The 17,163-nt window shown below is 41.4% G+C and overlaps 1 protein-coding gene across 2 annotated transcripts in view; it reads right to left on the bottom strand.

Annotated features, from left to right (window-relative positions):
- Positions 1–17,163, bottom strand: part of b4galt2 (UDP-Gal:betaGlcNAc beta 1,4- galactosyltransferase, polypeptide 2) — a 233,290-nt gene that overhangs the window by 107,579 nt on the left and 108,548 nt on the right. For both annotated transcript variants that reach the window (XM_078408438.1, XM_078408439.1), the window contains exon 3: positions 3,048–3,283. In XM_078408438.1, the coding sequence (XP_078264564.1) occupies positions 3,048–3,283 (236 nt within the window). The remainder of the gene's footprint in view (positions 1–3,047; positions 3,284–17,163) is intronic.

Raw genomic sequence — 17,163 nt, 5'->3', positions numbered from 1 at the left:
ATGGAAAGTTAGTGGATAGCGCAAATGAAACCCTGTGGAGGTGTAATCACCTTTGTGCAAGGGAGAAGCCAGATGTACCTGGGTGATGCCACAAATAACAATGAGATGCAGGACCAAGTAATCTGTTTCAGCAAAGTTGCCGAGGAACAAACTTGGACAAGATACTTGGAAGGCTTTCTGATCATTGAAAAATGCCGTATTTCCATCCAAACAAGGAGACGCATGCTTGGTTTAACACATCATCCAAGAAAAAGCACAGTAGCACAATGCCACATCGAGTAGAGCTGCTGCCTTATTGCTCCAGAGACCCAGGTGACACCAAAGCTCCACCTTTAAATGCAATGTTACATCAAGGGCTCAAATGCCTCTTTAGAGGGATTTCATAAACTTTGTTTCATTAGTCAAAGATGCCAAGGTATTCTGAAATGTACGGATCAATATTGCTCGTTCAATCACCATCCTCAAAAACGTTTCCATCTGGTTTGCAGTGTCTGACCTTACTATAGAGAAAATAACTGTTGTTTACATGTTGGTCAATAACAAGACTGACTATATTTTATAAGTAATGGGCATGAAGCCCATTGCAGAACTGATTATCTGTAAATACATCAGGGTATTCTTAGTAACTCATCGCTGCCAACCGAACAGCTAATTCTATTTCATCCTATGTGCTTTTAGAAACTTATAAAAAGGCCAACTATGAGTGGCATAAATATGCAGTTTTAAAACAGAGATCCGTAACACTATCCGAACAGGCAGCCATTTTATTCACCTGACTCTCCAATATGGCGGCAGTTGAATTTTACAGATAACTGCCCACAAGTCCACAACAAATGACCCATCAAACCATGGAGAACATGGGCATATCTGGAAATGGGGGGGATGGAGGAGGGGGTGGAAATCTAGCTCAAAAAGTAATACCCATCAAGTAAAAGCATGATTTGCACCTGCCAGGAATCTGCTGAGAACATTTTTAAATGATTCAACGTCCATGACAAGCAAAAGGAACTGATTGCACTTAAGGAGCCATGTAATTGCCAGCGTTATGTGAAGACAATCAGAAATTTTACAGATGTTCGCTGTCAAACTGTCACTTTGACTGATATTTTTTGTAAGTACAGTGCTCATTTCCTTCCACACAAAATTCTATTGAAGATACTTCCCACCAGTGAAGGTCAAGCCTGTCCTTTAACGATAGAATTGCCAAATATTCTTCATATTGCAGAGGTAGAAATAAACCTCATTCTTCCAGAGTTAAACAATGAAGATCCATAGTGATTTATTTGGAAATTCTCTCAAATAGCCACCCGAGGCTTAAATGTTCCCCTGACTTTCGCAAATTACTAAAATCACTTATCAGAAATTCAGATTAAATACCTAGATAGTACATGCAACAAAACGGATGCATTGCTCACACCGATTCATTTTACCACCTTCACTGGAAATGGTCTTTGTGTATGGAGATTTTGTGGAACCACTTTGGCGCAGCAGTAGAGTTGCTGCCTCACAGCGCCAGAGACCCGAGTTTGATCCTGACTACGAGTTTGAACGTTATCCCCGTGACCACGTGGGTCTTCCCTGGGTGCACTGGCTTCCTCCCATTTCCCAAAGACGTGCAGGTGTGCAGGCTAATTGTCCCTAGTGTGTAGGATAGTGCCAGTGTATGGGGATTGCTGGTCATCACAGACTTGGCGGGCCTGTGGTTTCAGCGCTGTATCTCTAATAAGATACTCACAGATATATCTCACAGATAATAAGTGCAATATGTGTATATCTAGCAATAATTGTTAAGTTCCTGAACTTTATAATAGTCAAGGTACATACTCTTTTCTTATAAAATGTTTTCTCCCAATTTAGGTTACATGAAAAGACAGTGTCCTTGATCGTTGATGTGTCTTGACTGATTAGCAATTTTTAGTTTCCTTGCTGCAAACCCTATACTGGAATTTTTTGAATTATTATAAGAAAAAAGATGTAGATTTATAGGAATTTCCTTTGCAGTAAACTCTCTCAGAACGGCGCAGAAACACACCACCAGTCTAGAGATTTTTAAACTTGTAGCTCAGCAAGTCTTATGCAATGAATGGGGAACATTCCATAATTTGCTTTGTTGGAGAGACCCTTTGGATTAATGCGAACAAAGAAAGATTGTTACTTTTCAATTTAACTGATCTAGATGATGACGAGTGCTTTGATTATCAACACCACAATATAGATCAGAATAATGACAGCATAAGGAAGGACATTACAAAAGCATCTTATTCAATTATTTTCTGCAACTACATAGAAACATAAAAAATAGGTGCAGGATTAGGCCATTCTGCCCTTCGAGCCAGCACCACTATTCAATATAATCATGGCTGATCATCTAAAATCAATACCCCGTTCCTGCTTTCTCACCATATCCCATGATTTTGTTAGCATTAAGAGCTATATTTAACGCTGCCTTGAAAACATCCAGTGAATTGGCCTCCACTGCCTTCTGTGGCAGAGAATACCACAGATTCACAACTCTCTGGGTGAAAATGTTTTCCCTCATTTCAGTCCTAAATGGCCTACCCCTTATTCTTAGATTGTGACCATTAGTTCTGGACTCCCTCAACATCGGGAACATTTTTCCCGCATCTAGCCTGTCCAAACCCTGAAGAATTTTATATGTTTCTATAAGATCCACTTTCATCCTAAATTCCAGTGAATATAAGCCCAGTCGGCCCATTCTCTCATTATATGTCAGTCCCGCCATCCCAGGAATTAACCTGGTGAACCTACTCTGCACTCCCTCAATAGCAAAAATCTATGCTTGCTTCAAACAGAATTGCATAGTTAAATATGCACTCACAAAGAATAGCAGATTCTGGTTTACAAAATCAACACAACAGAGCTGGAGTAACTCAGCGGGTCAGGCATCTCTGGGCGACGTTTTGGGTAGGCACCTTTCTTCAGACTCGGAGGAACGACATCTATCCATGTACTCCAAAGATGCTGCCTGACCAGCCTGACTTACTCCAGCACTTGATGTTGTTTTGTTGGTATAGTTGAACACTCACCTGGTTTATGATATAAATGCCATAGTTGATCTTCTGTCTACGGAGAATGGGATGCAAGTAATGGAGCCAGAACTTGAAGTGGTGTTCTCTGTGCCTGAATGGAATTATGATGGCAACTCTTTGCTTAGCTACACAGTCGGGTGGTGTGTATTTGCCTCCCTCTCGTACATCTGGGTTCTCTCTTTGAACTTTCTCCATCGTCATCAGGGAGCTGAATTCTATCAACAGTCTTCCAACTGCAATAAAATTAAAAGAAAGATGTGAAATGTTTCTTTTCTCACAAGAAATGCGTCTAATCTCACAAGCAATTTGTTAATACATTCCATTAGAAAGAAGGCGTAAGTAGGCGATAAGTCTTTAAATGTCTTTATCTACAGGCAATGTTCTTTGAACGGTAAGGGAATGTGAACTATTTAAACATATTAGGCCTCTCTGTGCCCCTGTGATCTCTTTGCAATCCTCCAAAAGTTCTGTTCTCCGAATCTGGCCCTATGATCATCCCCATTCAAAATTACCTGCACATCGGCCATGCAGTTGTTACCATAGACCTCCATTGTGGATTTACCTGCACATCAGCCATGCATTTGATACCAAGGAACTCCACTGTGGATTTGGCCCAACCCACCCTCCTTAGGACTTCCCACAGAAACTTGCCACTTCTGCATCTTGTCAGAATTAACTTAACCAGAACTAACTCAATCATCTGGTCAGGTGCCTTCTTACATCCATATATAATTTGTCATCAATTTTTATAATAAAATATTATTTTAATGACAAGGGCGGGCTCGGTGGCGTAACGGCAGAGCTACTGCCTTACAGCGCCAGAGACCCAGGTTTGATCCTGACTAAGAGTGCTGTCTGTACGGAGTTTGTACGTTCTCCCCGTTGGTTTTCTCCAAGATCTTCGGGTTTACCCCACACCTTCAGACATACAGGTTTCTAGGTTAATTGGCTTGGTACAAATGTAAAATAGTCCCTAGTGTGTGGAAGGTAGTGTTAATGTGGGGGGGTCGCTGGTCAGTGCGGACTCTGTGGGCCGAAAGCCCTGTTTCCACTCTGTATCTCTAAACCAAACTAAACTAAAAAAAGCACCAGGAAGCAATATGGAAAGTTTTATTGCATTAAAGATTGTAAATAAATGTGCTGTTGCTGTTGTTATGCCACACTGTGCCTTTACTCAGTCCCTTTTGGTAATTGGGGCAGTACAGCAACCTGGAATACAGCTGTGTAAATAGATCCAGAATCATATTCCTGTTCCCTGAACTTGCTACATTTACAAATTACGAGGTAATTTTGCATAAATCATGATTAAAATCAATAAATAGCACAAAGAATCACTGGGATCAACCCTGTATATTTTGTAAGTCATTAGCGCTACCATTGACACACAGTTCTTTGAGTAACTATGACATGAAAGCTGCTAATCTCAGCCATGGTACTGGGGAGCTGTGGTCTGTGTCGAGGCAATATTAAATTTCATCTTGAATCTGTACCATGCTAATCCCAACCTGGAGAAAAACTTGACCCAATTCAAACCCAACGGGCATAGTCAGATCTCACTGGGTTAATGTTGCCTAGCCAGGCTTCAATAGGGTATGTTGAAAAAGAATAAGTTTCTCCAAAAAACATTTTTTGTGGATCTCTATGTTGACAGTTACACTAACCATTTAGAGAGAAAGCAGGAAGGGGGATGCTGTGCCCTCTCTTTTGCTTGTCAATCCCAATAAAAATGCTCAATCTAATTCTGCAGGTAAAAAAACAAACACTTTTTTACTTTCTGCACCCGATCCTCCAAATTAAAGTTTGCAAGTTGCATTATGAATACTTAATGGAGGAACTGCAAAGTTTTAAAAAAGCAGCTCGAGAGTAGTGAGTCAACTTAAAATCTGAATCCTGCAATGTATCACATACCACAACGTCATTAGCAAGCTTTGTGTGCCTCATCTCATAACTTAGTCCCCTTTATAAGACCCTTGGGACGTACATATTCTCTGCTACAAGGCTACCAATTCTTCAATTTCGATTTCATGCAAACATAACAGGATATTCATTATGATGCAAAACTCAAAGCAAGGGCGAGAAATGTTATACTCCTGAGAATTAAACACATTGAGATTCATTTCTATCGCATAATAACAAGATTATTATATTCCTTCCACTTTTGCGCAAGTTGTGTTCTAATTAACCTCCGGTATCTGACTGCAGTAGGACTGAGCACTGACATTTGCGCTCAAGCTAAGAATACATGGCATCATGACTTTGTCGTATGGTTTGATCTTATGGACACTATATTCAGTTTATTTCTACATTTTGACAACAGCGTGCAAGAAGGAACAGCTTCACGGGCTGCTTGCTGAGCACATTATGTAAATTTTGCAATTAACTCGAATCTGGTTTTGTAAATCGAATCACCAACACAGTAAAATAACTTTGGAGCCACAGTAATGCCAGACATTTATTTGCTGTAAACATTTCTGTCAAATATAAATGGTGCTATTTAGAAATCAGTTCACAATGACCAAACCTACCATTAAAACAATAGTTCATGACAAATTACAGAAATGACAAGCAAAATATCACAAACAAAGTAATTTACCTTTAAAGCAAAGGGAGGACAGTACATAACAATTTAACCAATTAAAAGACCAGATAAACACAACCAGAGAACATTTGTAGAATTGTTAAGAGAAAATTCCTGCCTTTCCGTTGGTACACCTAGAAAACAAAATTCCTCTGTGTTTTTAACAGATGTATGGATAAGCATAAATTTATTATTAAATTCCAATTACAGCCCAGAAATCAACTCAATTCTTTACTTTCTGTGAACCAATCAGGAAATTTGACATTCCACTGATAAACTAGCAACAGTGTCACCGCAGTAGAGTTGCGGCCTTACTTACAGCCCCAGAGACCCGGGTTTGATCCTGACTACGGGTGCTGCGGTATATAGTTTGAAAATTCTCCCTGTGACCATGTGGGTTTTCTCCAGGCGCTCCAGTTCCCTCCCTCATTCCAAAGACCTGCGAATTTGTAGATTAATTGGCCTCCGTAAATCATCCCTAATGTGTTGGATAAAATTAGCGTACTGGTGACCGATGGTCAGCACTAACTTGAAGGTATCACAAAATGCTGGAGTAATTCAGCAGGTCAGACAGCATCTAGGAAGAAGGAATGGGTGACGTTTCGGGTCGAGACCCTTCTTCAGACTGATGTGTTAAAGTCAGCACTAACTTGGTGGGCTGAAGGGCCTGTTTTCTAGGCTGTAACTCAATCTAAAAAAAAGTCCTCGCCCAAGGTGCTCAGTTTGAGGAGGTCAGATTACGACCAGTTCTTCACCATGGAGGATTGACACAAAATGCTGGAGTAACTCAATACTTTATTTATCCCAGAAGGGAACTTGATCTGCCAACAGTTATAAAAACACAAAATGCATGAAACATGAAATTAAAGTGATGAATGGAAAGGATTGGGGATGTGCAAAGATTGTGGGGGGGGGGGAGGGGGGCAGAGAGGGGAGTCAGTCTCAGTCTACCCCATGACAGGAGGGGGAGGAGTTTTACGGTTCGACAGCCACAGGGAAGAAGGAACACCTGTGGCGTTCTGTCCTACGTCTTGGTGGAACCAGTCAATTGCTGAAGGTACTTCTCGGGTTTACCAGTGTGTCATGGAGGGGGTGAGCTGTATTGTCCAGGATGCTCCGCAGTTCGAGGAGCATCCTCCCCTCCACGACCACCTCCCATGAATCCAACTCCGCCCCCAGGATGGAGCCAGCCTTCCTGATGAATTTGTTAGTCCTAGCGGCGTCAAGGAACTCAGCGGGTCAGGCTGCATCTCTGAATAGGCGACTTTTCGGGTCGAGACCAGACCTTCTTCACCACGAAGGGCCTGGAGACAGCCCAAGCCCACAGACAAGCCAGGAAGCAAAGTTTGCTCCAGCTGCCAGTGCACACACTGCCACTTGCACAGTGGGCTTGCCTCCCACTCTACTGCAAGTGCTAACGGCTGATAGACACAAAAAGCTGGAGTAACTCAGCGGGATAGGCAGCTTCTCTGGAGAGAAGGAATTGGCGATGTTTCGGTTTTCGACCCCGAAACATCACCCATTCCTTCTCTCCAGAGATGCTGCCTGTTCCGCTGAGTTACTCCAGCTTTTTGAGTCTACCTCCGGTTTAAACCAGCATCTGCAGTTCCTTCTTACACAAGTGCTAATGGCTGATTGTCTTTGACATGTCGCCTTTCATCTGTCAAGATGTCGGACAGTATTCCCCTAAATTTAGCAGTAAGATACATAAATAGACTGTGGCAGTGATTGTGAACAATTTCTCCAACATTGGCAAATTGACTGTGTCATCACTTTCCCGCACTGTGACCTATTACCATTGAGCAATGCTGGCCATCAGCTTATCAAAATTGTCTTACTTTTCAATGGGCTCCAAAGACTCCAAAGATTCCCAAAGCTACAGCATTGTTCTTTAGTGATAGGCATTAATAATTACAATGAACCTGCCTGCTGGGAAACTGACTGCATCTAAACTGGCTTCTACCCCCCACCCCCCCCCCCCCCCCCCCATGTGATTTTACCTTCATTGATATGGGGCAATGTGCAAACAAGTGGTCATTCCAATCGGTTTCCCATTGGGCCGGTTAAATAAAACGCAAATCAAAAGATTTTCTTCTTCAAGACAAATCCATTAAGACAAATGAATTGGTTTCATTATGGACTGACTTCTTGCTACTGACTTTGTCATAGTAATTTTTAAATGTCAATTCATGATGTTATAATTCTTAAATAAATTATCACAAAACATGCTTTATTCGAGTAATTATGCAGTTTTAATTGCTTGCAGAAACCTGGCAGTTAACATTGCCTATAAGACTCTCTTGCTGACAATCCTGCAGCCGACAATTATGTCTTCCTTTTCTCCAAAGACTAGAGATACATTACCTGGAAACCCGCAGGTTCTTCCTTAAATGCACTGAACGAGCTCTTGATTACTGCAGTGAGACCTCATGCTATTTCAACAATAGGTCTTTGGGGGAATGGCTGCAGCCTTCTGGCTCAGTTGGTCTGGAATAATCAATGGCAGAAGAGGACAAAGAAGTCAAATCTTTTTTTTTAAATCCTCCATGATCCACAAGGCAAGTTTGGAGCTCGCCGCTCTCAGGTATCCCATGCCTCCTCTTGATCAATGTATCCAATCTTTCAATGGTGCTATATTATCACTTGTGGACTGCACAGTGACATTTTCTTTGCATAGATCACACATGCATGAGTCCAGGGGTTATTTTCTTATTTTTTAAAGATTATTATTACTGTTGATCTTTGCTCTCTTCTATTTGCTTTCCACCCCGAGTTAAATCAAGCTAACCGCTTCTGTTCTTTAATCTCTAGTGAACAAAACCATTGAAGAAGGGTCTCGAACCAAAACGCCACCCACGTCTGAAGCAAGGTCTCGACCCAAAACGCCACCTATTCCTTCTATCCAGAGATGCTGCCTGTCCCGCTGAGGTACTCCAGCATTTTGTGTCCATCAAAAGCATTTTAAAGATAGATGTTTGAGAGAATAGAGGGGCAAATATTCATCACAATACTGGAAATAAGTGGTTGCACGGAAGATGATCAAAAGGAGATGCATGAGGATGTTACCAGAGGTGCAAATTTTAGCTAAGAAAGATTGGATGAGGTAGAGTTAATTATTTTGTAACAAAGATGGGTGAAGGGAATCTTGATTGGGATATAGAGGTAGGGAAATAGAACAAACAGAAGGCACCCAAGTAGAAGAATTTAAAAAACAGGGAATGTAGAATTAATGCAATTAACAGAAGGATTGGATGGTAGATGAGGGAACATGTTTACACATTTTCTGGTGGCTGAGAACTCACTACTGAAATCCTTCAGACTTAGACTTTGGAGATACAGCATGGAAACAGGCCCTTCATCCCAACTAGTCTGCGCCAACTAGTGATCACCCCATACACTAGCTCTGTCTTCAGAGCGTAGGAGGCACCCGGAGAAAACCCACGCGGTCACAGGGAGTGGTTTGGAGAAAATAATAATAGGACTGGGGAGAGTTAACATGGATTTGTGGAAAGGAAATCAATTTTTGACTAATTTGGACATTCAGACTAGTAGCTCAGATAAAAATGTACCAATTCACATTGTGTTTTTGTACCTTCAGAAATACTTTGATAATGTATCACACAAGAGACGGTAAAGGAGCATGGAGCATTATTACATAAAATAATAAAGTGCATTGAGGATTCATTTATCGGAAAGAAAAACAAAGAGTAGAAATAAATAGGTCATTGTTAGGTTAGGAGGTTGTGAATTAATGGTTCAGGTAAGGCATGGATTGGTGCTGGAGTTCCAACTGTTCACTAGTCTATCCAGTGTTTTGGATGAGAGGAATCAAGTGTAACATATCCAAGTTTGCTGATGACAGAGAGCTCTGCTAATGTGGGCTGTATGAAGGATAAAGAGAAGCTTTTATTGACAGACTAATGGGTGGAGAATTCAGTTACTTACTCCTACTATTTCTTATGTTCATATCACATTTCAAACTCTGTTTGGACAGCACCCATAGTGAGGATTGAACCCGGGTCTCTGACGCTGTAAGGCAGCAACTCTATCACTGCGCCACTCTGCCGCCATGATCCTCTCAACATTAGAAATTACTTGGATGTGTACAGACAGAGATATGCTTTTGCCATGGATATGCTTTTGATTTTTTTTCTATGAAACACAAAAAACCGTGGTCTGTTTATGGCAGATTAATGCCAAGAATAAATGCACCAACTATAAGGTACATTTTGCAGCTGTTTATCGCCAATACAATATGCACTGCACTGGACTGTTGCTTTCCTTGAAACCTCCACTCAATTTGTGCCACTGCCCATTTTCACCTCTTAGAATCTCCCATCACCAATTTGCAGTGATGTCCGTCAATACATCTACTGAAGCTAATCCACTTCTTTTCAAAAATAAAGAGAAATTTAGCCCCAAATCTATGTGGTAATAGAATGAGTGTATCAATCTGTGTCAAGGACAAATCATTAAAAAATATATGCTCTGATCTAAATACAGTAATTAGCTCTTCAGACGTGGAGTGCCAGCTTCAATGAACTATTAACACGAGTCTTTCAAATACAATCTGACTAAGGTTCCAACAAAAGGCCACAGATACCACTATACCACAGTTCCAGTTTGAGTAAAATTTGATTACAATAAAAATTAATGAAAATCATGATCCAATTGATGCAGAATTGCACTGGATCTAAGGTAATCAAAGTCCAGTAGGATATCCAGCTGATCGACAAGATAAAATCTTCAGAATCAAGAACAATTCACAGGAATTCCTAACAGGTTAAAATCATTTCCCATTCCTCTACCCCGACAAAATTCTCAAACATTGCTCTTTATGTTTCTACGCTCACATTCAACACTTAGCGTGTTACTTCATTCTCCATCTTCAGTCTCTTTCCCCTCTCCAGGCCTGCCCTTGTCCACTCCCTAAAGTCACTCCACAACTCTGTTGCAACTCCTCTCATTAATTAATAATTCTACCTTCGGCAAGATGAACTCCTCCATTGACACTTGTGCACTTCTCTCATTTCTTTTGCAAGACCAAATTCTAATCATTCAATATTTATTTTCTAGTTCCTACATTTGCACTAGTCATAAATTTTCAAATAGACTTCAAAAGAGTACCAACCATATGCAAAACCTTCAGACCTTGCGGAAGCAGCAGAAATAGAATAGATTGAAGCTTGGTCACAAAAGGGGTATGAATAGTGCAGGGCATTAGAATTGACAGGAAAAGGCACTTAGACAATAGACAATTTTGATTTTGAATTCTCAGATCCCAATTCAGAAATCATGAAAGTCACCAAATTGAGTAGTATTGTTAAAAGACAATATAATTGTGATAAATTACAATGAACTCGCAAAATGTTTATGTAGATTGCAAACTAATTTCGGTATGGATACAGTATCTTGAAGACAGACACAAAGTGCTGGAGTAATTCAGTGGATCAGGCAGCATCTCTGGAGAAAAAGGGTGGGTGACGTTTCGGATTGAGACGCTTCTTCAGACTGAAAGTAGAGGTGAAGGATCTGGAAGCAAGAAAGGCCAGAACAACGCAGAACGGGCAACAGATGACCAAGGAGAGGTGGAGGTCGGTCTTGCTTTGTTCTGGCCTTTTCTTACCTTCGTTCCCCTCTACTTTCAGTCTGAAGAAGGGTCCCGACCCGAACCATCACCCATCCTTTTCCCCCCCAGAGATGCTGCCTGACCCGCAGAGTTACTCCAGCACTTTGTGTCTACCTTTGGTATATACCAGCATCTGCAGTTCCTTTATATGCAGTTTGCGGACTGGTGCCAGCGGATCAACGCAGAAAAAAACAGGGAGATGGTGGTAGATTTCCGCAGGCGCAGCCAGGTCCCCCCGACACCGGTAAACATCCAGGGAATGGACATCGAGAGGGTGGATTCCTATAAGTACCTGGGTGTCTACCTCAACAATAAACTGGACTGGACTGAAAACACCGATGCGCTATACAGAAAGGGCCAGAGTAGACTTTATCTGCTAAGGAGACTCAGGTCCTTTGGAGTGCAGGGGGCACTCCTAAGGACCTTCTACAACACGGTGGAGTTGCATCGGTCATTTTCTATGGAGTGGTCTGCTGGAGCAGCAGCATCTCAGCGGCGGAAGGGAAAAGACTCGGCAAGCTGGTCAGGAAGGCCAGCTCTGTCCTGGTTTGCCCCCTTGACAGTGCAGGTGGTGGGAGAGAGGAGGATGATGGCAAAGCCAACATTGCTGCTGGACAACGACTCCCACCCCATGCAGGACACTGTCACTGCACTGAGTAGCTCCTTCAGTGACAGACTCCTTCACCCCAAGTGCGTGAAGGAGAGATATAGGAGGTCCTTCCTTCCCGCTGCTGTGAGACTGCACAACCAGCACTGCTCCCAGCAGACGAGTCAACAAATAACAGCTAAGAACACATGGAACACTGACGACAATTTATGTATCTTCTATTTATAATGAATGATCTCTTGCTCTCTTGCTATCCACTTTGCTGCTGTAACAGTGTAAATTTCCCCGGTGTGGGACGAAAAAATAAATATATTATTGTACACATTTTGGATCGAGTAGTTTGGTCGGAGGAATAGAAAGGCTACATACTATTTGGAAAAATGTCCAATGCGTTTTGAAAAGCAAATTGCGAATATATTTAGAAATCGTGTGGGTTTGTAAGAGCTGAAAACGTGCAGATATATAATTAATGGAGAGGTAGAATTGAAAAGCTATTTTAAACTAATATGTACAGTAAACTGGCAACATGGAAGAATGTCTTCAAATTTCAAAAAGAATGTGTGTGAAACTTACTTGGGAGACTGGAATTTTGAGCAACTTTTGAAAAATGCATCCACTGATGTTGTTTCTCAATGGTCCAGGACCAAAGAACTGTCCTTGTCTGACTCCATTTTATTCTCTTGTGACTCTTCAAATCTACATGGTCACTTATATGTTTATCTAGCTTTGTCTCCAATAGTCAATGCTATCAACTCACTTAGAATTGCTGGCACCAGCTAGAAGAATTGGTAGAATTAGCTCTTTCCTCACTTCCACAACTACATTTCAAATGCATCTTAAAGTGGTGCAATGAAAGCCTGTTGCAATGAAAGATCATTGGCCTCAAATATAGTCTGGTTATGACTCCATAGACACTGGCTAGGCTGGGGAGCATTTTAAATTCAGATTCATGGCCTCTCTACTATTTTCCCTTTGAACGAGTACATTCCTCTGCTTCTAACACCACTGAATAAAATGATTTCAGTCAAGCTGCATCCAGTTCATATTGAGCAAGACAAAACAACCTGCATTTTGTCCATACCGGCCGACTGCCCTGACTGGAAAGCAGAATGTGGGCTGTGGACTACTAGACTCTAGGCTATGCGTTGAAGTGAGGATCACAGACTCAAAGCACAGCTACAGGGATCTTTTAGAGACACAAGAAAACACAAAGTGCTGGAGGAACCTGTGGGTCAGGCAGCATCTGGGGAGGGTTTGGAGATGTGCCGTTCCGGGTCCAACCCAAAACATCACCTGTCCATTCCCTTCCCAGAGGGAAGAGAAACACGGTAAATGTTTGGGGTCAAGGACCACTCATCACCACTGAAAAAGAGACCTGCATTTCAAGTTGGATATAAGGAAGACTGAAACCATATACAATTAGAGGGAGGGAGGTGGAGAGAATGTCTGTGATAGAGGGGATGTCTGTAATAGTGAATACAGAGTAAAGTTGGAAAGGCAGCAATTACCTTTGAATTTGAATCCAAAATGATACATTTGGAAGGCGGGGGGGGGGGGGGGGGGGGGGGGGGGGAGAGTGGGGTTAAGAATAGAATGATATTCAGTGTCTCCTGATAACAAGGTGAGGAGTTGGCTTTTGGTGTGTAGCACTGAGTACACAACAAGGACTGGACTCCACCCTAGAAACATCACATATTTAGCACTGGAGAAACAGTAGAAACATCACACAAAATAAAGCTGGAGTAACGAAGCGGGACAGGCAACATCTCTGGAGAGAAAGAATGGGTGATGTTTTTCGGGTCGAGACTCTTCTTCTGACCTCCATATCGCAGCCCTGTGGCTCTTTCTGAGCTCGGATCCTGTCCTCAATACTCATGGAATGAACTAATTATGGTCAGTGGGGATGAGAGGTGGCTGGGGCTGTACGGAGATTTCTCGGTGAATCTGTCCGAGTGCAGTTTCAACGGTGGCAACAGTCTCCAACTTATGAAATCATTAACCTCACTTTTTTTTTTCTGGTTCGTAGTTCTGATTTGTGCTTTAACACTGAGTGCTGAGGATATCGGCAGGGGAACAGGACCGGAGCAGTTACCCAGCACGATCATGTTCGACTCAAATTGAAATGGCAGCGGCAGTAATCAAAGGTTAATGAGTATCTGTCTATTGAATGTTAATTTGACCTCTGCTCATAGTCAAGCTCAGTAACTTTGAGCCAGAAACTTCAATACCATCGACGCTGTTTAAAAAAAGGATCCACAAATGCACATATGAAATAGGGTCAAACTTGTTGAACGTGGAGAATTTTGTGCAAATGCTTCTCAGGAACAGGCAGCAGCTTTATGGAAATTGTAACTTACTAGTGAAGAGGCTGAACAAAGATTACAATTGAATTTTAATAGGCAAGGGAGATAGACAACCACCTCCAAAATAAACACCAATTAGAGTCAAGGTGAATTTTCATTTAATTGTTTTTTCTCCTCTGACTTAGACACTGACAATGACAAAATGTGAAGGTTCAACAACATTGAATATTTCAACTACTCATTCTGGACCATTCATTCTGACTGTAGTCACTACGGACTATCAGCAGACGCATAAACACCAGTTTACATGCTTTGTGTTGAATCGCACATGATCTGGCCCACGGTAGCCCCCAAGCCAACCTCACAACCAACCACACCACCAACCTTTTGCAGATTGCTTGAGGCCTTGGGCATGTGAGCAACAGGGGGCATGAATGGCAACAAGACTCTGAAACAATACAGCCCAAACCTACACCTCCCAGCATAAGAGGGCATGAATGGCAACAAGACTCTGAAACAATACAGCCCAAACCTACACCTCCCAGCACAGTTCTGATGGCCGTCAAAAGACTGCTTCCCACTGTAATTAAATATCTCTGACAATCAAAAGCATCAAAGCAGTGGGCATTGATTTAATATAACTTTAAAAGTTATGTTAAGAGGTTTCTCGGTAATAAGAGGTTTCTCGGTGAATCTGTCCGTTGGCAGTTTCAACGGTGGCAACAGTCTCCAACTTATGAAATTATTAACCTCACTTTTATTTTCTGGTTTGTAGTTCTGATTTGTGCTTTAACACTGAGTGCTGAGGATATCGGCAGGGGAACAGGACCGGAGCAGTTACTTTACATATTAATGTCATCAATTAAAAAATGTAATAAATATATCAATATGTATCTTAATTACCATTAAATGTGGGGAATCCGCTGTGGTGGATGTTTATGTTAACCTTTATGTAGTTGTGTGTCTTGTCGCTTTTTTTCAGTATGGCTGTATGGTAATTTGAGTTTCACTGTACCTTAATTGGTACATGAGACAATAAACTGAACTTTGAACCTTTGAATGGAGCTATGCTTGATGGTCTTACCATTGAGCTTGGGTAAGACTGAGGGGACAGATACAAAGTGTATCCAGCCTCTCAGCTGTGGAAGTTACAGAACTCCCCTGTACATAATAATAAAACTAGTGGTGAAATGAGAGGTCAAATGTGCCCATTTGACCTCCACAGCACTGTATACTTCACTGTGAAAAAACGTGGAAGTTTGAAATGTGTTTTCTCAAGAACTGCAGCTAGCCAAAGCTTCATACTGGAATTGCTGGCTATCCTTTAGCACAAACTGCCTTTATGTTTTTATTTGTTTACAACTCCTCATGAACCTGATGCCAAAAGCATCATCTTATGTCGTTATTTTGCGCTGAATTTATGGTCAGTACATCTACACCAAATCCTAGCAAAACCGACAGTTCCTGGGATAAGTATAGGTTCCATTCCTGAGAGCTGTCTGTAAACCAATTTTACCATAGGTCAGAAATTTTTTTTTGATTCAAAGAGGGTCAATTAACAATCTCGTTGTACCCCTGTACAATGACAATAAAGATATATTGTATTGTATTGTATTGTATTGTATTGTATTGTATTGTATTGTATTGTATTGTATTGTATTGTATTGTATGAACATTTATTTATTACCCTTCCCTGTGTGCTGTTATAATAGGATAGTTGCATTCCGAATAAATCCCACTTTTTAAAAACAGTTCTGTCAGTGTGAAAAAGGGGAGTTAGAGGCTGGTTTTATATTCACAATAACGCGGTTATTTTTCCCCACAGGATTTTGAGATATAAAGGTGTTTTTAATAGCTATAAGTTAATTTTGTTACTGCAAGCTAAAGTTCTAAAGGTGTCATGGGTTATGGGGAGAAGGCAGGAGAATGGGGTTAAGAGGGAAAGATCGATCAGCCATGATTGAATAGCGGTGTCGACTTGATGGGCCGAACGGCCTAATTCTGCTCCTATCACTTATGAACATGAAAGACAAGATGGAGCATTGTTTAATAAAATATCGTTGCACATGTGTCAATATAAGTGAAGAAACAAGGAACTGTAAACACTGGCTTAATTAAAATGAGCGTCATTTTCCAATGTAATCCTCATTAATGGCCTCTCATTGAAAACAGTAGCATGTGTTCTTAAGGGGCAATGGTGTAACATTTCTGTGGGGCTCGGAGCTGATCAAAATCACACTGTAACCCATTTGGCCCGCGTATTACAAATAGTGTTCCTTACGTCATCAAATGCATTATATCCAAGTCATGTGATGGAAGCACGGGTTATAGTAGAACGACCTTTAGTAACAACTAGACCAAGTGGACCCGTTGGGCCCAAACCTCTCCTGCATTGGTGCAGCACCCTCTCCTCCCCCCTCCCCCCCCCCCCCCCCCCCACTCCCTCCCTCCCACCCTAGGAGATAGATTTAAACTTTAAAATGTGAATAACTTAAAAAATAAAACACCAATTTCAATGAAACTTCTTCCATTAGCACCAAAGGGACGACGGTGAGTAAGGTGGGCCTAAAATTGTCTCGCATTCGTGTACCGTTTTGGCTGTAGTTCAGGAACAAACAAATAAACAAATAAACAAACGAGTGATTTAGGATATAGATGGTACAGAATCAGAATGTCCCTCATCCAATGACTAGTTTCAATGGCCTTAAAGTATCAATGGATGTTACATTGATTAATAAAGATTGTTTTTAACAAGTGCCAATAGAAGAGATTGCCTTGACAGTTTTCAAAGCAAATCTTTTAAATGGCTTTTTGCAGTGTACTGACAGCGAAAATCTTAAAGCCATTTTAAGATGTTTGATTATTGCAGGCAGTTACATGCAAACAGTTTTTCTTGCAAACTGATTGCCTTTTGAATTAACTAGCTGCTACCCTTATTCTATAACCCCTAAAGATATTCGCATTTCTGTAACTAGCTTTCCTATCTTGAAAAATGT

Source organism: Rhinoraja longicauda, chromosome 11 (assembly GCF_053455715.1).
Source record: "Rhinoraja longicauda isolate Sanriku21f chromosome 11, sRhiLon1.1, whole genome shotgun sequence".
NCBI lineage: Eukaryota > Metazoa > Chordata > Chondrichthyes > Rajiformes > Arhynchobatidae > Rhinoraja > Rhinoraja longicauda.
Note: the sequence above shows the minus strand (reverse complement) of the source record. Positions and strands in the feature narration are given on the sequence as shown.